This window comes from Sinocyclocheilus anshuiensis, unplaced genomic scaffold (assembly GCF_001515605.1).
Source record: "Sinocyclocheilus anshuiensis isolate Anshui unplaced genomic scaffold, SAMN03320099.WGS_v1.1 scaffold551, whole genome shotgun sequence".
NCBI lineage: Eukaryota > Metazoa > Chordata > Actinopteri > Cypriniformes > Cyprinidae > Sinocyclocheilus > Sinocyclocheilus anshuiensis.
In genome coordinates, this window is record NW_015548222.1 from 634285 (window position 1) to 658537 (window position 24253).

General features: G+C 37.6%; 2 protein-coding genes across 2 annotated transcripts in view; both read left to right on the forward strand.

Annotated features, from left to right (window-relative positions):
- zc3h13 (zinc finger CCCH-type containing 13) overlaps positions 1-20428 on the forward strand; it is a 31888-nt gene extending 11460 nt beyond the window's left edge. Inside the window, exons 14-22 of the mRNA XM_016441295.1 lie at positions 136-414; positions 487-709; positions 2583-2692; positions 4766-6043; positions 9488-10045; positions 10137-10280; positions 12495-12695; positions 13425-13588; positions 19742-20428. Coding sequence (XP_016296781.1) covers positions 136-414; positions 487-709; positions 2583-2692; positions 4766-6043; positions 9488-10045; positions 10137-10280; positions 12495-12695; positions 13425-13588; positions 19742-19918 — 3134 coding nt within the window. The 3' untranslated portion in view covers positions 19919-20428. The remainder of the gene's footprint in view (positions 1-135; positions 415-486; positions 710-2582; positions 2693-4765; positions 6044-9487; positions 10046-10136; positions 10281-12494; positions 12696-13424; positions 13589-19741) is intronic.
- A 265-nt stretch (positions 20429-20693) lies between these two features.
- tm9sf2 (transmembrane 9 superfamily member 2) overlaps positions 20694-24253 on the forward strand; it is an 18156-nt gene continuing 14596 nt past the window's right edge. The window contains exons 1-2 of the mRNA XM_016441297.1: positions 20694-21020; positions 22214-22281. Of these exons, the coding sequence (XP_016296783.1) occupies positions 20865-21020; positions 22214-22281 (224 nt within the window). The 5' untranslated portion in view covers positions 20694-20864. The remainder of the gene's footprint in view (positions 21021-22213; positions 22282-24253) is intronic.

Here is a 24253-nt window from a genome sequence, read left to right on the forward strand (position 1 = left end):
AAGAAACATACAGAAATGTACATTTTCACTGCAGGAAACTTTTAAACGGGGTGCACAAGTCTGTGAACAATTTGTTTCACATCACAGGACATAGAGAGCAACTTTTGGTGTTATTGATCTGTTTTTGTTCAACAGAACAAAGAGCGCCTTCTCCTGTCCGCCAGCAAAACCGCAGTGAGGACCTTGATCGTGAAGAGAGAAGAGATGATCGAAGGAATGATCGGGGGGATGACAGACGAGATGACCGGACCCGTGAGAGAGAGAAGGACCGGGATAGAGAAAGAGAGCGGGAACGGGAAAGAGAGAAGGAGAGAGAGAGGGAGAAAGAACGGGAAAGAGAGGCTGAAAGAGAGCGTGAAAGAGCCAGGGAGAGGGAGCGGGAGAGAGAGCGGGAAAGAGAGGCTGAAAGAGAACGTGAAAGAGCCAAGGAGAGAGAGCGGGAGAGAGAGAGGGAAAAAGAGCGAGAGAGGGAGAGGGAGGAGAGAGAAAGAGAGCGGGAAAGAGAAAGAGAGGAGCGGGAAAGGGAGCGAGAAGAGCGGGAGAAAGAAAGAGAACGAGAGAGGAAGGAGAGGGAACGGGAGCAAAGAGAGAGAGAACGGCAGAGGGAGTGGGATGAGAGAGAAAAAGGGAGGGAAGAGAGGCGGGAAAGAAAAGATGATTCAAGAGATGACCGCTCCGCTCGAGATGCTCATGAAGAGAGAAAGAACACGTAAGTGCTCCAGTGTTGTTGGTCATTTTTACGGACAATCTCTTTTTAATTTAAATTTATTTATTTTGAGTACATTTAAAAAAATAAAACACTAAAACTAAAATCAGTCATTTGTACATTGCAATGTACAGTAGGCAATAGTGCCTTTACTCTTTTTAAAGAATAACTTTAAAGGGGTCATATGATGCTTTTTTAAAGATCATTATTTTGTGTATTTGGTGTAACAGAATATGTTGACATGCTTTAATGTTCAAAAAACACATTATTTTCCCTTTAAAGCACTGAGCAATTGACTCCAAAGTTAATTGAAATGTAAAAATATGGGACATACTAAGCATGCATGTATACAATATCAATTGGGACCAATAAATTAAATCTCTTAAACACCATTAAACACCAGCGCTGTCTCGCAACTTAGCTGTAGAGTGAATAAAAGATTGTTCTATGGACTTCAGTATTCATTTTAATATATATGGTGATAGAGAGCTAGATGTATACCCATAGATTGAAAGCTAGAAGCTCTGAAATCACCTAATAAAGCAGGATATTTCATGATATTGTTCAGCTGGCCGTACATTTAGGCCCAATCCCAATTCTATTTTATACTCCTTCCCCTCCGCCTATCCCTTCCTTCCCCTTGTCCCTTGAAACAGAGTGTCAAGGGGTAGGGGTGAAAATATTCCCCTAAGAATTGGGACACCACTACTATATGTCACAAGTCATCATACGTCGTCTAGCTCCTACAGTACACACACCTATACTGGTGTGCTGGAGTGCATTAGAGCCTTTAATTACCGTTCTATATTAATACGCTGCTTACTGACACACACACACACATATCAGAGATCGCGCAGCTCACACATCAGGGGCAAAGGAACTTGTCAACGCTGCCCCACGATTTTTATTAATAACAGTTTAAATATTGAATCTCTACATTATATTTTCCAGCAACGAGAGGATAAAATAGCTGTTTTTGAAGTAAACTTACTCTTGTAAAGAGAGATGCACAGGTGCGCGTACACGCAACTTTCATCTCTCTCTCTCTCTCTCTCTCTCTCTCTCTCTCTCTCTCTCTTTTGTTCTCTCTCTCTCTCTCTCTCTCTCTCTCTCTCTCTCTCTCTCTCTCTCTCTCTCTCTCTCTCTCTCTCTCTCTAATTTGCAATATTTGAGAAAAAGGTTTAGTGATTTCTAATTATTGGGGGAACTAGCCCCCCTCAATGTCTATGGTGGTTATCGCCCTGATCAGACATGAAAATATGTTGTGGGGTAGGGGAAAGGGGAAGGGCTAAGGAGTAGAAATGGGATTGGGCCTTACACTGACGTTCAAAATTTTTGGGGGGTGAGGGATAATTTGAGGGGTGGGGGGGGGGCATTTCTAAGGTTACAAAAGATTTATATTTCAAATAAATGTTGTTCTTTAAAAAAATTTTATTCATCAAAGATTCCTAAAAAATTAAATATCAGTTTCCACAAAAACATGAAGCAGCACAACTATTTTCAACATTGATAATAATAAGAACTGTTTCTTGAGCAGCAAATCAGCATATTAGAATGATTTCTAAAGACTCAAGATCATGTGACACTGAAGACTGGAGTGATGACCAGTAAAAATTCAGCTTTACATCACAGGAATAACATATATTCACATAGAAAACAGTTATTTTAAATTGTAATAATATTTCTCAATATTACTTTTTTTACTGTATTTTATTCAAATAAATGCAGCTTGGACAAGTACTAGAGACTTCTTTCAAAAACATTAAGAAATTTTACAGACCAGAACATTTGAACGCTAGTGTGTGTGTTATAAACAGTTTGACATTAGAAATTTTCTTAGGTGTTCAACAATGTTTGCCTTTCGCTTTGTTTGCAGTCGTAAGAGACATCGTGCTGAGAACACTCCCAGTCCACGGCCATCTCCTAAAAGAGGGCGAGATGTGAGCCCTGCAGACAGTGACGGTTATAACAGCACTGAGGAGAAAGGTAGGAGTTCAACTGAGCAAGTCAGGGTTTGTACGGTCATGAAAAACCTGGAAAAGTCATGGTATTTTAAAACGGCAATTTCCAGGCCTGGAAAACTTTTGGAAAAATAAATAAACCCAGAAAGTTTTGGAAAAGTCATGGAAATCTATTTCACAAATCTCTGTATAATAGAATTATGTTTAATCAGGTCCTGAGTTTCGGTGCGGGATTGCACATAAGCTGCATAGTTTTATAGCTTTAAAATGAGTTAAATAAATGATAATATTCAGTGATGTTGATATGTTCTCTATGTGGAGTAACATCTGGCGCAGTTGCAGCTTGTACTTATTACTAGGGATGCACCGATACCACTTTTTTCCAGTACTCGCCCGATACCGATACTTTTAATTTTGGTACTTGCCGATACCGAGTACCGATACCGATATTTTTATTGCATTTGTAAATTTTAAAATATTGGGTACAGAAACCAAAAGAGTATGTATAATGTTAGTTGGTTAACTTCATTATCAAATAGATACAGTCAAACCAAAATTTATTCAGACACCTTCAACATTTCTCACATTATCACAGTTTATTAGCTATAGTTTAGAAAATGGTAATAAAATATGACAAGAACTCAGAGTTAAACTATGTCAGAACAAATTCAGCTTGATAATGTTAAATAACTTTGATAGAAAGGTATGTAATGGATTACAATCAACCAAAAATTATTCAGACAGTATGACAGTATTTACACAACTATCAATACTTAGTCAGGCAACCTTTAGCCTCAATGACAGCATGTAGTCTCCTGGGCATGCTGTGATCCAGGTTCATGCAAATCTGAACAATTTTTTTCCCAGACTCGGTCTGAATAATTTTTGGTCCCAAATTTGTATCAGTTTTACTGGTAGTCCACTATATGAAGAATTTTTGGGTATGATTTATCACAGTTTACTTTATTTTGCTATCCTCACTTACATAAATGAACTATAGTGTCCTGCACTGTAATATTTTCAGAAATAGAAGTAGTTGTTTTCATCTGAAACATGCTGCGATTTATGTTCCAAAGCCACTCATATAATGCAGAAACACTCAAGCAAGCAAAACACGTGCAACGTGTGCATGTATTTGTACTGGTGCAGAATACTACAGCCTTGCGAATTTCACACAGTCTGCTAGATTCACTTTCGCCAGAAAGTCGTATATGCCTAAGGTTGAAAATAAATTATGTTTATAGTGAATGCCCCTATAAATGGTCTTATTTTTACGATTTTACATTAAATATTTCAACATGCTATTAAACTGTTGTCAGCCAAGTTGTCATTTAAAATCCAAACATCATTGGTAATGTTGTTGTTTTAGTGATTATGCAAACAAAAAAGTTATTTTATTTGTTGTTTTTTAAATATATAACTTGGTGAAGTGATTTATGTGTCAGTACTTTTTGAACATCTCCAGCACATTGTAACAATACCGTGATAATACTGATAACCGTGATAATTTTGGTCACAACAATCGTGATAGGAAATTTTCATACCGTTACATCTCTAGCTCGCGCCTTTGCTTATCAGCTCACACACTATACAGGCGTTAATACTGAATGTTTAACATTATATTCATTGCATACATATACTTCGTAGACATCCTTAATCTCTAATAACTCCTTTCTGTTGTTCTGTTGTCGGTGTTTCTTTGTCTGAATATGGCACTTATTACATGCTGTGTGGAATCGGCGTTTGGTATCAGGGCATTTTAACGAGTACGAGTACAGGAGCTCAGTATCGGGCCCGATACCAGTGCATCCCTACTTATTACTAAAACAAATATAGCATAAAGCAAACAATTAGCATTAATAGCCATTAATTTTAGTTAACATATGCTATGATAAGCTGAACAGATTTTTATTCTTATTGTAAAATAATGGAACATTAGGTCATGAATATTGTCTCAAAAGTCATGGAAATTTATTGGTAAAAATGTGTACGAACCCTGGCAAGTGCAAGGTTATGTTTACACTCCGTAGCACTCCTTATAGATCTATTGTTCACGTATGTAGAATATTCAAACGTAACATGTATGGTTTTGTTTCAGGTGATAAGCACCGACTGTTGAGTCAAGTGGTTCGTCCTCAAGAGACGGCCCGCTCGCCTGTCCGCTCGCCTGTCCGCTCGCCTGTCCGCTCCTTAACCGATGATAAACACAACCGCTGGAAAGATGATGACCGTAGTGGGGATAAAAAAGAAAGCCGTGGCCGACACGAGGAGGTGGATTCCCGCGGTGAGAGAGCAGCAGGAAGAGGAGCAGAGCGACGTGGAGAACATGCTCCAGACATTTCTGCTACAGGCATTTCTGACTCCAGAAGAGGAAAAGAGCAGAGGGACATCCCTACTGCCGCCCACACGCCTCCTCCTCCTCCTCCTCCTCCTTCCATAGAGGACAGAGACTCTTTATCAGCTGTTCATGAAGAGGGGAAGAAAAAGACTAAATCTCAGAAGAAAAATCTGAAGAAGAACCGTAAAGAGGAGGAATCTGGCGTAAGGGAGCGGAGTAACCCTGAACCCCCGTCCTCCTCCTCTGTAGCTGAAGCCCCCCAGACTCTCCTCTCACCTCGCAAGACGGCCAAGAAGAAAGCCTTAGAAAGGAAGTGCAAGCGCTCACGAGGTCCTGAGTCAGATGTTTCTGAGGACGAGCTGGTCGCCCAGCATCCCCTCAGCAAGAGGCGACGAGGTCCACGCACACCTCCGCCTATCAATAAGGATGACCTTCCCTCCCAGAGGGCTTTAACGGCTGGACAGAGTTCCCTCTCTGCTAAAATGGATGCCAACTTCAGCGACTGGTCTGATGAGGACGTACCAGAGCGAGGCGAGACCTCCTCTGCCTCCCTGCCATCCGATAGACCTCCGGAGCGGCTGCTTCCCTCTGAACGTGCCCCTAGAAGGGGTGCACGCATTGGCGGTCGGGACCGTACGGACCCCCCCATTGCCCCCCTGCTCCCTGACCCTCCAATGCTGATACAGTCTCTTCCTTTACAACCGTTACTGCCGCAACACATGCTGCGTAAACCACAGCAAGCAGACATGCAGCAGCAGCAGCGCAGCAGTAGCATGGGCAGCAACCAAAGCCGCACTTCTTCGAGAAGACTACGCTCACCCTCCAATGAGTCGGCCCACCGTGATGAAGGTCCTCAGGGACTCAGGTCCCGCAGAGGACTCATGCAAGGTGGCAATTCTCGGGAGAGAGAGCGAGAGAGGGAACGAGAGAGGGAGAGAGACAGGGACAGGGCAGTGGCCAGTGAACAGATGGGAGGAGAGAGGAAGTCAAGGATTGATCAGCTCCGCAGAGGAGAACCCAGTCGAAGTACTTCCTCAGGTGAGACCCCTCATAAAAGCTTGGAGTTTCAAAGAAACTTTTTTTGTTAGTATTGTTGAGAAATATATTATTTTATATTACTTTTAAGTTTAATGGTGTATATAAGAACTAATAATAATTTAGGGGTGCTCCGATCAGGATTTTTGAGGCCGATCGCCAATCACAGAAAGCAGTATCTACCGATACCGATACCGATCTTTTTAAAGCCTTCTTTTTATCATTTATAGCTATTTATATTGATACTCCAATCAGGATTTTTATACATTTATTCGGGGCCTGAATTTCATTTTTGAAAATGGGGGGAATTCTCCTCTTAGGTGACTCTTGTGAGAGGGGAAGCAGCTTTCACACAGGAGTCCGCTACTGATCCGTGGCTGTTTACCACAAACACAACATTTATCCATTATTTTGATTTCAAATCCAAACATTGTCACTGAATATGCTTTTTCAGCATTGTGATTCTTCTTCTACACAGTACAGTAATACAATCTTTCACAGACATGTTTAAACTCAATAAATATAAGCAACACATTATTCAATGCTTTTTACTTTTGCATTTACTTCTATTATTGCCTTGTTTATCAAAAGTGCTTCTTTTCCTTTAAACTAGCCAACGCCATATGTGTTGACTGTGAAATACCGTAGACTTTAATAATATGCATTTATGGTAATTACTACATTTTCGTGTCAATCCATGTTCATATTTACTGCAAACAATGCGCTGTTACTTTAATTCAGCGCTTGCGTTTTTTTGAGATCGGCCTTTTAAGAGACTGCCGATCAATCATCCCAACATGATTATCGGCCGATAGTGATCGGTAGCCAATCAATCGGAGCACCCCTAATAATAATAATGCTGTACTTGTACATATAGGTACATTTTACAGACTTCCAAAACTGTTGCAACAAAGATGGAAATACCATTTTTTTTATTACTTTATTTTTTTCCTCCTTTTTTTCAAACAAATACAGAACAAAAGGATACATTCTAAAGAACAACCTATACACATAACAGACATAGACATACAGCGGTCACCAAATATAACTTATACTACATTCATGATTATTCAGATTTTGATCAGATTCTGCCATACAAAGTTATGTTAAGGGTTACATATCTGACACAGTTTATGGATTAAGAGTCAAAATGATCTAAGGGTCCCTTTTTTGGGGAGGGGGGGAAGGGTGCTTCAAACTCATATAAATGGCAAAACAGAGAGAGAGGGAAGGAAAAAAAACACATAGGTCATCTATTAAATCTTTTCTTTTCAACCACCTCCCCCAGTATGATGAGATTGTGGTAGATTGTTGTCTTAAGGAAAGGGTCAGCACTTCCATACTGTAGACATCATGTACTTCCATTTCTTGCCATTCACATACATATGTGGGATCTTCCTTAAGCCATTTCCTTGTAATGGCCTTCTTACTAGTTGCTAATAATATATTAAAGAGGTATATATCCTTCTTTATTTTTGAAGAGGACAGTCCCAGGTACATTGTTTTAAAGTCACACTCATGATTCAATCCCATTATTGCATTTATCTCCCTATTCAAATCCTGCCAGTAAGTATGAATGATATTGAAAATGAGAATACAATTTTTAAATACATGAGTAATGTTTCCATCATTGTTGCCACAGTTTTGGAAGTGCCTTTTTCTGTTCTAAAGAAGGGGGTGTCCCAATACTTTTGTCCATATAGTGTATGTACAAGTCATTGGTGTTTGGTGATGAGTTCTTCTCAGGTCTGCATTTAAAGTCACACCAGAGGTGTGCTGGGATCAGGACTTGGCTTTCTGCAGACTAGTCAAGTAGGAGTGGGAATCGCAGGGTACCTCATGATATGATATGAATCACGATACATGGCTCACGATAGGGGTGTGCGATATATATCGTCTGCGATAATATCGTAATTGTCTTTGTCAATATCGCACACCCCTAGCTCACGATAACGATAATATCACAATACAGCGATTCTGCGATAATTGATATATTGCTAAACAATTCTATAATGATACATCACAATATCTGTCTAACTATGAAAACATTCAAGTCCAAACTGTTAGAAAACAGCACAAAAGTTCTGTAAATCAAATTTAACATGCTAAGTAAATTAATAATTTTATTCTTGGACTTATTAAAAGCTTACACTTTTCTTTGTGTGTAAACCAACACATTTAACTGCTTATCAACTTTATATATAGCCTATATATAAACCTGGTACATTTCAAAATTTACCTGGAGTGCTTTCTCAACCTTTCCTCTCATAAAAACGGAGCCCCGCGCACATGACATGCAGGGGGGAAAAAGCCATTCACATCGCGTCTTTTGTGCGCTCAGGTTCGTTATTTCAAATGTAGACGCGCGGCAAACACACACACTGCACACTTCTGCGCAGCATTACGGCTCTGACGAGGTTTTGTTTTCGTCGTCCATGCCATAGGTGCAGGTTTATGTTTCTGCCGGTCTGTGCCCACTGCATAACGCGCACTTGTAATATCTGAGAGAGAGGGAGAGCATCCAGTTTTGTTCACATAAAACTGGACGTGCCGGTGGCGCTCTCTCTCACTCATATGAGGGAAATCCACCTGTGATCTGAGCGGAGAGGTTAGGCTACTCATGGACTGAATAAGCGCTCTGCAATAATAACATGATCGGTGCCTATGGTCCACGCCGATAGCTGTTTCGGGGCAGTTTTTTAGTTCTCATTTCCATAAACATATATAGGCCTATATAGCAGTAGAGCTAATACAGTGGCTGGAAAACAGTTTATCCTTCGGTTCCTCGTGCTTCTCCATCTTCATAGAGAACGCGGTTCATGGTTGCTCAGAGCGCTTTGGAAAGAAGGTGGAAATGGTGCGGCCGCGATTTCCACGCATTTTTAGATGCTGGGAGCAGGGAAATCTATATAGAGCGCCTTATTGTAGTAATATATTGTAGTAAATTGTAGTATTGTATTGCAGTAAAATATTGATATTTGGCACCAGATATCGATTCTCGTATCGCATGGAGAAGGACAACGATATATCGCCATATCGATATATTGTCCCACCCCTACAGTCAAGTTCTTCCACACTGACTGAATCAATAATTTCTTTTTGAACCTTGCCTTATACACAGAGGCATTATCATGTTAGAATAGAAAAGGGTCCTGTCCAAACTGTTGCTATAAAATTAGAAGCACACAATTCCCTTGAATATCATTAAATGCTTAAATATTAAGATTTGTAATCACAGAAACACCAAAGACAAAATAAAAGATTAAAAATACAATATGAATGCAAAATGCAATTGGCCCATTAAATATATATTTGTGTCTTTACTCTGGTGCTTTGGATAATGTGTTGAATAATTCCTAACCAGTTGTTATTGTCACTTATTTTTTAACTTTTGTAATTTTCAAGTTTTGAATTCTCCATAACGTAAACTTTTATCGGCTTCCACAGACCGGCAGGACTCCCGGAGTCACAGTTCTCGTCGTAGTTCACCAGAGTCTGAGCTTCAGGCTCGCTCCAGAGCCGGCTCCTACGATAGCCGCGAGCGTGACCGGGAGCGAGATCGCGATCAGTTGGATCGAGAGCGTGAGAAAAAGGATCACCGTCAGATGCAAAATCAACAAACTCAACAGCGAGACTGGGACCCAGAATCTCGTGAGTGGGGTGGGCGGGGCAGAGAGCCCCTCCTCCGTGGCAACCGTGAGCCAATTAGAGAGAGAGACTTGCGGGAGATGCGTGAAAGGGAACGGCTCTTACCTGAAGGGCTGCTGGCACATGAGCGAATGGATCGTGAGCGTAGTGAAAGGGACCGTGAGCGTGAACGAGAAAGGATGCTTCCGTTTGACCTTCAGGCTCACAGGGAACCAAAGAGCAGATCTGAAACTAAGATGGAAAGGGGAGAGTATGAGCCTCTGTTGCCCAGAGAAGCCCTCATGGATGTAGATAAGCCAACAGACAACTCACAACTGCAAGGGGAAGCATCTGAACCGAAAATGGATAGTCTTGATGGTAGGACTTTTTTCTCGCCATTTCTCAAACTATTGCCTGATGTGTAAGATGATTTTGTTTAAATTTACGGTGTGTTTGTTCTGTCTCTCAGAAGAGGAGGATGGAAAGGGGGATGATGCGCAGTCTGCTGTCTCAGGTGGTGAGGAGTATGAGCCAATCAGTGATGATGAACTGGACGAGATTCTGGCTGACAGTCAAAAGAGGGACGAACAGCAAGATGATGAAAAGATTTCTGGTACATAACACTATTTAAAACAGAATCCCATGAAGACACACTTAGACCACAATCAAACAGCCTGCCACCGTCTAATTTGTCCCACCACAATTTCACAGTGAACTGAAAATATTTTTACACTTCTTATAATAATATAGGATCTGCTACTTTGTGTTTTGCACCATTGCTTTGGCAAAACATCTGTCAATCAAACTAAAATTGAAATCTTGATTTGGCTTAGAGCGCTTATAAAACTGCTTTTTTTAAAAGGCTGCTATTTAAATATATAGTCAGTTCTGGAGTAAATACAGTGAACTCCATCTCTGCATGAGCTGTGAGTTTAATACGCTTTTATGAATGCAATGTGCACTAGGAACTTTCAAATTGGCAATATTTGCAAAAGCATTTTGCAAAATTTGTGAAGAGAAGTGTTTGTAAACCTGTTGTCAGAGAAACTTAAAAGGGCAGTTTTACACCAAAACAAAAACTTGCAGGTTTAATGTGAAGCAAAACATACATATTGTAATTTTACTACTGTAAAATAATTAATATACTTACCATTAATTTTTTTTCTTCAAAGGGCACCTATTATGCCCCATTTTACAAGATGTAATATTGGTCTTGGGTGTCCCCAGAATGTGTCTGTGAATTTTCAGCCCAAAATACCAAACAGATCATTTATTATAACAACTGGAAAATGTCATTTTTGGGATGTGTCTAAAACAAGAGCTGTTTTGGAGTGCATCACTTTAAATGCAAATGAGCTGCATATTCCCGCCCCATCTCCAGAAGAGGGCGCCGCGTATACGTCTCTCTGCATTGCATATCTACAGCAATAAACAGATGGTAGAAGCAACATGACAGAGCGAGAGAACCGGTGTTCAGCCGTACATATGAGAAGCCAAATGCACTGAAAGTGGGACGAAAGCGCGATGTTACAGAGCTCAGTTGACTGATGCGCGTGACCGCGCTACCGGACAAATGTCGCGCTACGAACAGCGCGAACTAATCTCACAAGTGCGGCGCTGATCAGTTAAAAAAATACTTAATGTATGCACACAAATACGGTTAAAACACTAAGCACTATAAGGACATTACATTCACAAATGAGTCTGGAGTGATACACGTATTTAGGTCGATTTTGAGGCGCATTACCTTGAAAAATGAAAGTAATCCACAGCGTCCTTAGCAGCTCAGATGCTGGGAGAAAATGAAGACTCTTATCTTCATTCTTACATCCAAACACAGAGCATTGGGATTGCTTGCGAGACATTGTTGACGTTACAGCTGCTCGAGTGCGGAGAAAATGGAGGTCAGCGTAGAACCGCTGAGTGCGGAAACTATAGCAATGCAGAGCTGTCAACCCCCGTGGCCCGGCCCTATACATTGTGACGTCACACTGCATGAGAATCAAAACGGCAGGCCTAGTGAGACTGACTTGGTTTAAAGGGGATTAAAAAATGAGGAGTGGGTACATTTTTATCATTGTAGGATGGTTGTGTTCAGACACTGCCAACACACATTTATGTCCAAACACCATGTAAAAGTGGATTTTGCATAATAGGTGCCCTTTAATAGCAACAACAATATGGACTGAGACACTATCACAACTAATTCTACTTTTCAGGTCAATGAAAATACTTCTTTACTACTCCATTCAAAAGCTCTTAATTTGGATTTTCTAACTTTGCTATCACAGTGCACAAGATTGATGCATTTAAATTTTAAAATGTACACAATGTTCTTCTAGGGGAGCATAACTCCTGAGGTCTACCCACCATTGTCTTACAAAATCAGAATAGGAATAAAAATCTATCAAAATATTTTTATTTTTTTTGTAATTCCTGAAACGGATTGTTAAATCAGGTCAAGAACACTTCAAACACATGTGTCTGCAGTGACAAAGGCAGCAAATTTGCATATGCCACCCTTTGCCATGTTTTTCATTGTTGTCTGCATAAAGTATGTGTTCAGATTTGTATACTGCCCTTGTGAAAAATATAATCGGAGATCACGTTTGCACTGTGACTATAACAATAAATGTGGACAATCTAGCCAAAAAAAAAAAAAGCTCTGGCCATATGTAACTTTTTGTACATTCTATTAAATTAATTTTTACAGAATAATACACACACTAACAAATCTGACATAAGCAGAAATGTAATCATAGTCTTAAAATTCCTCTATCCCATATTCCAGTTGTTTATAATATGCCATTTGCATGTTCTGTTTCAGGGCCTCTAGATGTGATTGATGTAGATTGGTCCAGTTTGATGCCCAAGCAAAAACAGGAGCCTAGAACTCCTGGGGCAGCGCTGCTCCGATTCACCCCAGGGGCTGTATTGCTCAGAGCAGGAGTGTCCAGACGCTTAGCTGGGCCTCAGCTCCTTGCCAGAGTTAAAGAAGTGTGTTCCAGAGAGTTGGAAGACCCTAAAGGTAAATGTGCAAATCTATCTTTGAAGGAATGCTCCAGTTTGAAACAAACATACCCTCAGGCTATCCAAGTTGTAGATGAGTTTGTTAATTCATGGGAACAGATTTGGAGAACTTCAGCCTTACAGCGCTTGCTTACCAATGGATTCTCTGCACTGCAGTGAGTGTCCAAACAGCTGATAAAAACATCAAAATTCCACAAGTAATCCACACCGCTCCAGTCCATCAATTAACATCCTGAGAAGCAAAAAGATGTGTTTCTAAGAAACAAATCCATCATGATGTTATCTCCAAACTGCTGCTTCTGGCTAAACTATGAGTCCACTATCCATAATATTGCTGTAATAATATGTCCAAATCAGGAGAGAAATATGCTCAGATTAAGCATCATTTATAAGCCAAGTTATAAACAAATATGAGGGTCAATTTTGATGTGAGAGGACACCAGGGGATGGGCTTTTTCACTGGAGGAAGTGTTATCATGGATTAAGGACTCATATTTTAGCCTAAGGGAATGGTTTGAAGTTAAAATCACCGTAATAATGAATTTGTTACTTAGAAACACATCTTTTGACTTCACAAGACGTGAGAATATTTTCAGGAAAGTTTTGTTACAAATTAGTGTCTACATATGTATCGATTATGTCAGAAAATATTTAATTTTTGGTGATCAGTGTAGTTATACAAACATGATTAGTAAACAAGTGACTTGAATCTCATATTTATCCATAGATGCTGATAAACTCTTAGAGCATGATCTGGGTGCTCTGAACATGGCTGCATACAACAGGAGAATGGAGAGGGCCAACCTACTGAGGAGCCTGGGCCCTTGCTGCAAGGCGCTGTGTGCTCGCAGAGACATTGCCATACGCAGACAGCTCCTGAAAAACGACAAGGTGCTTTTATGGTCTTTAATCACAGGCACTTCTTTTGTATAACCTGGGCTTTCCGAAACATATATATTGAGCTCTATTCTGGAATGTGATAAGCTGCCTGAGAAATGCTTACCAGATGTTGGTATTAACACAAGAAATCTACACAGATAAAGACATTTTAATATTACAATCCATAAAAAAATGTATGTCTAATAAAGTGGAATGACACCGGAAGAAAGTATTGAACACACTAAGAAAAAGCAGTACGGCATGGTCAGGCAAGACAAGACAGCAGCTGATTTCACGAAGTAGTTCTACCTCTTACTTACTTAGGAAATTAGAATCAGCTTGGTTAGTGCATGTTGATAGGTTAGAAAAAGGCTTAAATACCCACCTCTGAATGCAAGTATACAAACATCTCATGATGCAAAGAGCTCTTGTACAACAAGATTGTTGTGCTGCATAAAAATGCACTGGCTACCGATGGATTTCACTACTACTAAATATTTCTGAAAGCATGATTGGGGCCATTTTCCGCAAGTAGAAGGAACATCACTCCACCATCAATCGGCTATGCACAGGAGCTTCTCGCAGGATTTCTGATCAGGAAGTCAAGACGGTTAGTCAGAAGAGAAGCCCAAGAGCTGAGGACCACTTGGAACACACTCCTGTAAAATTAGGAGGCAGATACAGTTGTTGCAGAGAAAACAATAGGCAATGCATTTCATCACCACGGCCTCCATGCAAAATCTGGAAGGCTCCGATATTGAAGATAAGCCATGTTGAAGCAAATTTGAAGTTTGATACACAAAATTGAATTACTGGGAGAATATAGTCTGCTCTGACAAGACAAAAAGATGGCTAAAAATACCATGCCCAAAGTGAAGTTTGGAGGTGGAAGCATCATGGTATGGGGCTGTTTCTCTTCACATGGTACAGGCATAATCCATATTATTGAGGGAAAGATGAATGGAGCCATGTACTGGGAAATTCTTCAGATGAATCTGTTGCCATCTACCAGGATGATTAGAATAAGATAAGGAGACTGAATTGGTCCCAGAGGAAGAAAATAAAGTTTTTGGAATGTCCCAGGCAATCACCAGATTTAAATCCAATAGAGAGGGATGCACCGATACCACTTTTTCCAGTACTCGCCCGATACCGATACTTTTATTTTTGGTACTTGCCGATACCGAGTACCGATACCAATATTTTCATTGTATTTATACATTTTTTAAATATTGGGTACAGAAACCATGTATAATGTTAGTTGGTTAACTTCATTTATCAAATAGATACAGTCAAACCAAAATTTATTCAGACACCTTCAACATTTCTCACATTATCACAGTTTATTCGTTATAGTTTAGAAAATGATAATAAAATATGACAAGAACTCAGAGTTAAACTGTGTCAGAACAAATTCAGCTTGATAATGTCAGATAACATTGATAAATGTTTAGAGGTATGTAATGGATTACAATAAACCAAAAATTATTCATACAGCTGTCAATATTTACACATTTTCACATGCTGTGTGGTATCGGCGTATGGTATAGGGGCATTTTAACGAGTACGCGTACAGGAGCTCAGTATCGGGCCGGTATCGGTGCATCCCTACCAATAGAGCATATTTGTGGAAGAAACTAAAGATCAAGATTCACAAGAGGGTCCACCAGAATATTTAAGATTTATGGTTTGTTCATACAGGAAGCGACTTTCAAGCTGTCATAGCAAATAAAGACTTTTCCACTAATTAATGAATACAGTTTCAACAGCGTGTTCAATACTTTTTTTCCTGTCATTTCACTTTACTACACATAACTTTTTTTCATGGACTGTAATATAGTGATTTATTTATCTGTGTAGATTTCAGTTAATACCAGCATCTGGTCAAAATTTCATGGGAATTGCTGCATTGGAACTGTTTAATTAAAAAATGTTGACTTATTTCCCCACTGTGTATGTGTGTGTGTGTGTGTGTGTGTGAGGGTGTATATAAACTTAATTCATTAGTTATGAAAAAATAACACAATTAAAATATTTTAAGGCAGTTAACGCACTGGCCCCAGACCTGTTCATCATGATGCAGGGCAAAAACTCCATAAATGCAGTGATGCTCCTAAAATTCGAGATATTGGTGCAAAAATGCCCCTGTATGAGTTTTTGTCTCATATTTATATCATACGATATTAAACGAGCAGGGAGAGCAATATCACATGAGTGCTGATTTTTAGAGTTGGGGTACTCGGACTCGTACTCTGACTCGAGTCCGGTCTCGAGTACAATTTTTAAAGGACTCAGACTTGTCATGGACTCGGATGCATTTTTACTTGGACTTGACTCGGACTCGAGCCTTTCGGTCTCGGAAAATATGTAAGAGTCCAACCGAGTCCAGGGACAGTTGACGGAAATGTCACTGACTCAATGCATTATCACGAAAGTGATATTCAGTATTTGCATGTGTTTTTAAGTCTTGTCCAGTACTTGAAAGCCGATGGGTTTCTGTACTCACACACCGAAGGCACGGTCACAGAACGCGCCTCTCAGTCAGTGTGCGAATGTCGAGTTCTCTTAAGTTCTGTTATTGCTACACACTTACACGAAAAGTTATGTAAAAATGCCCGTCTTGGAGACTATTCATGTAAATGCAGTCGGTTTTGTCTTAAGTGAACTTGAACAGTTGGGAGAAATACGGATGTGTCAAAATATTTTACTTTAAGATCTATGAGTCAGATCTTAAAGCAACAGCGTAAACCTTCAGCCACCGACTGCGTCATAAATGTTAATCAAACAAAAGAAAAAGAGAAAATCACTCACTCACTGCTCTTGACTGAATCACTTATTAACTTTAATAAGAATCATCTATATTTAAGGTATACAGTGAAGATTATTTTTACATTTATTGCATCATGAAATGTCTGTAGTAGGCTATTTCTGTAGAAGCCTTTACTATATCTGAAAAAAAAAAACTATTTAATTTGTATTTTTGAGTAATATATATTATTTATCATTTAGCTTGTAAGTAATACTTGGAGTGTTTACTTGCGTTCAGTAAGCTTGAGAATGTTTTATTACATTAGTTTATTATTTTTTGCTTTTTTATTGAATTTTTTTTTAAACATAGTGGCAGTTTCTAGCTTCTAAGAAAAATGTTTCTAACATCTTTGTGGCAATAGTTTTTATGGGTCCAAAATCACCTTGGGTGTGCATTATTTTCTAATAATTCAAAGGCCCTTCATCAGTTAGCCTATTCCTTACATAATGTAATTTATTGTAATTAATGTAACTATAAATGCATTAAAAAATAAAACAGGTGTGAGTTGCCTGTGACGTATGAAAAGTATATGTAGGGCTTTTATACACAGTGTGTGCCATTGTACAGACCAGGTTTATCCCTCACAGCTTCATTTTCATCCAAGAAAAAATTCTAAATGCCCTGTCTAACCCAGAAATTAAAATGTGGTTTCTTTAATGGTTCAAACACTGATGAATAGAATAAGCAGACACAAACTAAATTTGATTATTCAAAATTCATATTTAATAAAAATTGTAAAAATGATATAAAGCTTGTTTTTTTATTGAGAGAAAAGGTGCATTTCCTGCTCTTGAGGTTCCATTCACCAAGATTCCCCCACCCTTGAATTTATTCATTTACTTTAATGATGAATAAAGTCAAGTCCCGCCCTTTAATTTTTCACATTCTAAAACCTGTTTCACTCTGAAATATGTCACAATACATAAATCAATTCTGCCATAACTTCTGTTACATGACTTTACGTTTGCTAAGCAAAGCAGGACACTAATTATTAATCAAAAATCTAAATGGCAAGATGCAATAGAGGTTTGCTTTTGTTACATTTAAATGGACATTGCGTTTTTCTAGTTGTAAAGGTTAAAACAATGTTAAGATACTAATAAATAATAGAGATTCGTTGGACTTGGACTCGGCTGTTTGGGCCCATTTTGGACTATGACTTGTCTCGGACTCGATTGGTTAAAGACTCGGACTCGACTTGGGTGGACTCGAACCCAACACTACTGATTTTGTACCGAGTTTATATCACGAGTTTAAATGTGATTTTATACAACAGTTCAGTAAATAAGTTGATGTTGTGTTATATTTTAAACACAATATTATGTGTTCTTGCTCAATTTTGCAGAGAACATAATTACCTTTAAAGCCATAGAAGAATTGTTGCGGTTCTCCGAGCAACACAGCTGTGTTTAGTTTCTGAATGAATCCGCGTTTTGAACGAATCGTGTGAACCAATGATTCAAAGACCCATTCATAAAAAGAGAGTTTACTTCATTCCTGAATGAATCAGCCGTTTGAACGAATGGAATGAAGATATTTACCGCCACCTGCTGGCAGATTTAGTTATTTAGAGTATCATTTAATAAAAAAATTTAATAAATAATAAAAAACATTAAAGGGATAGTTCACCCAAAAAAAAATAAATTCTGTTATCATTTACTCACCTTCATGTCATTTCAAACCTTTCTTTTGTGGAACATAAAAGAAGGTATTCTGAAGACTGTTGGTAACAAAGCTGTTTGGTTACCAATGACTTTCATTGTATGAACAAAAAATATTGAGATGCTTCTCCAAATTATATTCTTTTGTGTTCCATAGTTTACGTTAGGCCATTACATTAGCCTAAATGTTTGTGTAATAAATTGTTGAATCAAATAAAATATTTCTTTATAAAGCTACAGTTTGTAATGTCTACTTGATACTTTCTCATTTAACACAAATAGCTTTAAATAATCTTTTGTAAGTATTTTCAGTGAAATTTATTTTGCAATTAGATTAATTAATCAACACATCATCTAATTAGATTAAAAATATTAATTGACTGACAGCCCTGATATATATATATATAATTAGTGCTGTCAAACGATTAATCGTGATTAAAATGTTTTTGTTTACATAATGTGTGTATACTGTGTATATTTATTATGTATATATAAATACAAACACATGCATGTATATATTTAAGAAAAAGATGTTATGTTTATATATTACATATATATATATATATAAAATATAATAATATAAATGTATATACATGTAAACATTTTCAAAATATATACTGTATGTGTGTGTATTTATATATACATAATAAATAAACACAGTAAATATACATATATTATGCAAACAAAACCTTTTATTTTGGATGCGATTAATCTATATATACTAATATATATATATATATATACAGGTGCATCTCAATAAATTAAACCTGGGCTTCCATACCACCTCAGCAGTGCCACAAACTGATCACCTCCATGCCACGCCGAATTGAGGCAGTAATTAAAGCAAAAGGAGCCCCTACCAAGTATTGAGTACATGTACAGTAAATGAACATACTTTCCAGAAGGCCAACAAGTCACTAAAAATGTTTTTTTTTTATTGGTCTTATGAAGTATTCTAATTTGTTGAGATGGGTTGTTTGTTGGTGGGTTTTTGTTAAATGTGAGCCAGAATCATCACAATTAAAAAAACCAAAGACTTAAACTACTTCAGTCTGTGTGCATAGAATTTATTTAATACACGAGTTTCACAATTTGAGTTGAATTACTGAAATAAATGAACTTTTCCATGACATTCTAATTTATTGAGATGCACCTGTATCTATATAGTAAGATTTAAAAGAAAGCTGCAATTATTCACTCAAAAACAGTAAGAACAGTACTATTGTGAAATATTACAATTTAAAATAACTGTTAATGTAATTTTTTTTCAGTGATGCAAAGCTAAATTTTCAGTGTCACGTGATCCTCAATGATTTGCTGTTCAAGAAACATTTCTTAGTATTATCACTGTTGAAAACAGCTGCTTCATATATTTGTAGAAATTATAAATTCAACTAATTTTTAGGTTTTTTTGATGAATAGAAAATTCAAAAGAAATGCATTTATTTGAAATATTTTTGTTAAAGTCTTTACTATCACTTTTGATCCATTTAGTGCATCCTTTTCTATTGTATTAAGTATTAATTTCTTACAAAAAAAAGTAATGCGAGGAGTGATATTTGTCTAGAATTTATCAGTCCTTAACAGACTGCTGTATATTTAAGTATTTTTTGTACTCATTTTTTTTATTTAAATTTAATAAGGTGTACATGATTCAGTATTTGGTTTAATGCTTCTGTGTTCCTCATCCTGTAGGGCACAACCAAGCAGATCTACACCAGCGCTCCAGTGGTGGACAATGAACTTGTGCAACTGAGTTTACATCTCTTTAAAAAGAAAATGGCCTCCAGCCTGTCCAGTGGACAGGAGAAGCCTGATTCAGCCCCTGCAGCCCAACAGCTCAACACACCAGCAGAGCTGTGCGTCTCCTGATCGTGCTCAGTCTGAAAGTACTGATCTCAGATCACCGTCAACCCCATTCATTTCACATACTGAAACTGTTCAAGTCAGTGCTGATGGAGGATTGCTGCCCTAAAGCTCAGAAGAACCGTAGAGACTGAACATACTAGCCTGTGGAGATGCTGTCTAAGGTTTCACAACCCTTGAACTTTGAACCAGAAGTGTGATAACCATGTACTGCGTAAGAACTTTGTCATTTACATTTGTTTTAGAGAAGATTTTTTGTAACGTCAGATGTGTGAACAACGGGTGCTGAATGTTTGTAGGTTATACAGTGGGTACTGAAGATGTACAGTAAAATGACTGTATTTGTTATGTGCATCTAACTTCTGTTCCGCTTGTTTTTCAGTTTTGTTTTAAAACATTTGTGATCAGTCTCAGCACTCTTGTTTTCAGTGATTCCGTTTTATTAAAACATGATTCAACAGGAAAAGGTGGTTTAGTGTATCAACCTTGTTGCTTTGAAGTGGTATCTGTATTATAAACCTATAAAAATGTATTACAGACGCAGGATGTTGCTTTATTACATCCATAATATGTGTAAATAACAAATAAGTCTAAAAATCAATTTTAGGTTTACATTAGTAGTAAACATGCAAGTGGGGTTATTAAAATATTGGTTACATTTAAAATAGGAGCCAAATGAGAGATTCAAGTAGTTTTAATTTAAAAAGGACCTCATTTTCAAGATTTGTATATGATGTTGCCATCGTCTTCCGCTTCGAAGTCCTCCACTATCCCATCATGCTGTTCGTGACGGATGACGTGTCTGAGGACGGAGTCAGATGCTGCTACGCAGGCAGCAGTTTCGCTAGCGCTTGTGCTTAGATATCACCAATGTCTGAATTCTGACACGCTAATCGACATTTCACGCATGTAAATACATCTACCGAATCCTTAACTAGTCGGTCGAGGCAAAATGGTCGTGTTCCACCGTGTCCGTGTTGTAATTTTGTTGCTTTTTGTGTGCGGGTCGCTGCGGGACTCGTTGAGTTTCTATCTTCCTGGTTTGGCCCCGGTTAGTTTCTGTGAGAAAGAAGAGAGCGACAAAAACAGCGACGTGCCAGACTGCAAGGTAAATGTTCATATTAAAGCGCATAATAAATGATTTAATTAAAACGCATGAGATGTGACGTGTTTCTCTGTAATAGGGTCTCTGCTGCGTGTTGCTAGCTCGAAATGCTATTGCTGGGTGTCAGTTGTGGAAACGCTGTTGCCTTGATAAAGATAACCGCTAAACCTGCTCATTTTGTCGCTTTCAAAAACTTTGTATTTCCATAAAACTGACTTTCGCAGGTCTGTGAACCTGCAAGTGTAGATGTTCTATTCATTCACAGGTGTCACTCTCTCAAACTGGACCTTGACTGTAAAGGAATAACTTGGTTGCCTTAAAAATAAAATAACGTATTAATTTGCTAAACTGATTTTGCTCCCAAACTGCGTTTGTTATACAGAACACTAAAGGAGACGTTCGGAATAATGTTAGGGACTGACAGCTTCAGTCCTAATTCAGTTTTCATTGTAATATTACCGAGATAAAGCAGCGTGAGCGCACAACAATGAATAATTAAAAGTACCTTCACATGCATGGTTATGAATAAAAGTGGTTCACGAATAAATTGGATAAATCCCATTGACTAGTTCTAATTTATGTCATGGCGTCATATTCTTTATATTGTTTTTGAATAGTGTAATGTAATATGTTAAATACGATCTGTTTATCTCTGTACGTGAGGGGAATAGGTAGTTGGTAACATAATGACATGTAAACTGGTTCAACAGGTGTGACATGTTTTCCCCTTTATTTCCATATTCTCATGTGGGGGGTGGAACATTATACTCCATTAACAAGCATGCAAAAGTTACTACTCATATTTTCATACTGAAGTATCATATGTCATATCAACAATATATTTGATTGCTTGAAACTGTGGCACATTTCTTACTGCCATCATCCTCGAGATCATTTCTGAAACCTTTTTACTCCGTTTCCACATATCTAATCCTATATATATATATATATATATATATATATAGTTACAATAGTAACAATAACTCTACTAGCCTATGACATTTTTGTTGGGGACTATGGTTTACATTGTAGTTGTTTTTCTAAGCCCTTTGTTCTAATCATTTATAAAGTTTTTTTAAAGATGCCCTCACATCGGTAATTATAAACTTCAGAGTGACACTTTTTTTTACAGAAAGAAAGGATTACTGTGGACATTACAACATTGCCATAACCTTTGATGCTTCTCTTTTTGACAGTCAACAATTGAGCTGTTTGTGAACAGGCTGGATTCTGTGGAGTCTGTTTTGCCCTATGAATACACAGCGTAAGTATAAATTATACTGTATGTTATATAGGGCTGGGCAAAAAAATAGATTTTTCGATATATCGTTTTTTTAAATGTGGTCGATTCAATATCGATTCTCGAAGGCCACGAATCGATTTTTTTCAATATTTATTTCCAATATGCCAAACAGTTGATGGGCCCTATTGACTTGACTTCCATAGTATGAAGAAAAATATATGGAAGTCAATGGGAACCAAAACAGTTTGGTTATCCATATTCTTCAAAATATCTTCTTTTGTGTTCAACAGAAGAAAATAAATTCATAAATGCATAACTGATGACAGAATTTTTATTTTTGGGTGAACTATCACCCAAAAGCCAGTATTAGTTTTCCTACACCGTTCATAGGCTTGCAGCCTCCATGTTACAGCTAATGCTGTGAGATTTTGTTTGTTTTGTCTTAAACATAAAATAACCTGATCCTGTTTGATCAAGGCATGCGACTGTTCTGACTTGTCCAATTTTCAGCATCAGTTTTTCATCTTGCATCAAAATTCTGTCTATTCATTGTATGCATTTGAAATATAGAGTTGGGTTTTGTTTTATTGTACCCAAGTGTACCTAAAATAAAAAGTGTTTAATATACAGGTTTGTGGCTCTTAATTTCCTATTAATTAACCATTTGTAATCTTATGTTCACTTTTTATAAATATAGGATTTGTATTAAATCTATATTCATTCATATAGTCAAATCGAATCGAGAATTGAAATCAAAAATCGAATCGAATATCAAATCGAAATCGAATCGAATTGAGAGCTTGAAAATCGAATCGAATTGGAACATCTGAATCGATACCCAGCCCTAATGTTATAGTATTTATTAGTTAGTATTTACTATTAATTTTATTGGTAACTACTATTAATTATTTTTTTTATTTTAGTTTTGGTGATTTTGTTATATGCCTTTGCCATTTTTATTATTTTTTATTTTTTAAATATTTCTTTAAAAGATCTATTTGGGTTTATTTTTATTGTGTTTTTAGTAATTTTAGTAGTTCGACTTACTTTATTTCATTTAGTAGCCAAAGCAAAGTTTCTAATTTTTTTCCCCTAATTTTTCTATTTCTATTTTTACATTTTTTTTTATTTTGAGATTTACAACTAGTATAAATATTTAACTTTGTTTCAGCTTCATTTCAATTACCAAAAACAACTTTTAATTGTTTTGAGTTTTAGTTAGTTATATCAACACTGTAATGGACAATGCTGAAGAAATTGCCCTTTTAACATGGTTTTGCTCAAGATTTGCTATGCTTTTTGCATGGCTAACCAGTTTTGCTTTAGTAACTCTTTGAGGGAAAACCTGAGGAGAATGAAATGTAGCGAGGGTGTCGTGGATACACCAGAGAGACGCTGGAGAGGGAGGGGAGGAAAGTTTGAATGTAGAGACTTGTGCTCAGACGGTCTGCACACTGAGGAGGGAGTGCCGTTATGTTAACACAGAGGCCTTTCAGTCACACCACCCGCTGTATAATCGAATGGAGGCAGGAATGACATAGTCTTCCTCACAAGACATTCAATATGACATAAGCTTTGCATTATTAATCTGCCTTGTGCTTACTGTGTGCTGAAGCTCCCAAGGGTATTCTATCTGAATTAACATGAGTACACATATGGCAGTTTTCTTTTAATTAAATTCATCCAAAACAGCAAAAACAAACAACAAATGTAAAAATGTTTTGCTCAAGGAAACTAGGCAGACGTCTCCTTGTCTCTGGTATTTAATAAAACCATGTCTTGGGCTAGCTGCAGGTGTAACCAAATAGATAAATGTATTGTGTATGTATAAGGAATAATGTACTGTTGGTTAGTCATTATCACAAAATCAATCCTCCTTCCGGTTCCTTGTTCTTCAGAGCTTGTTTTAATTGGTGACTCCTGAGCTTCCAGCCATTTATCAAAGGTTTTCTGCTCACCATATATATATATATATATATATATATATATATAT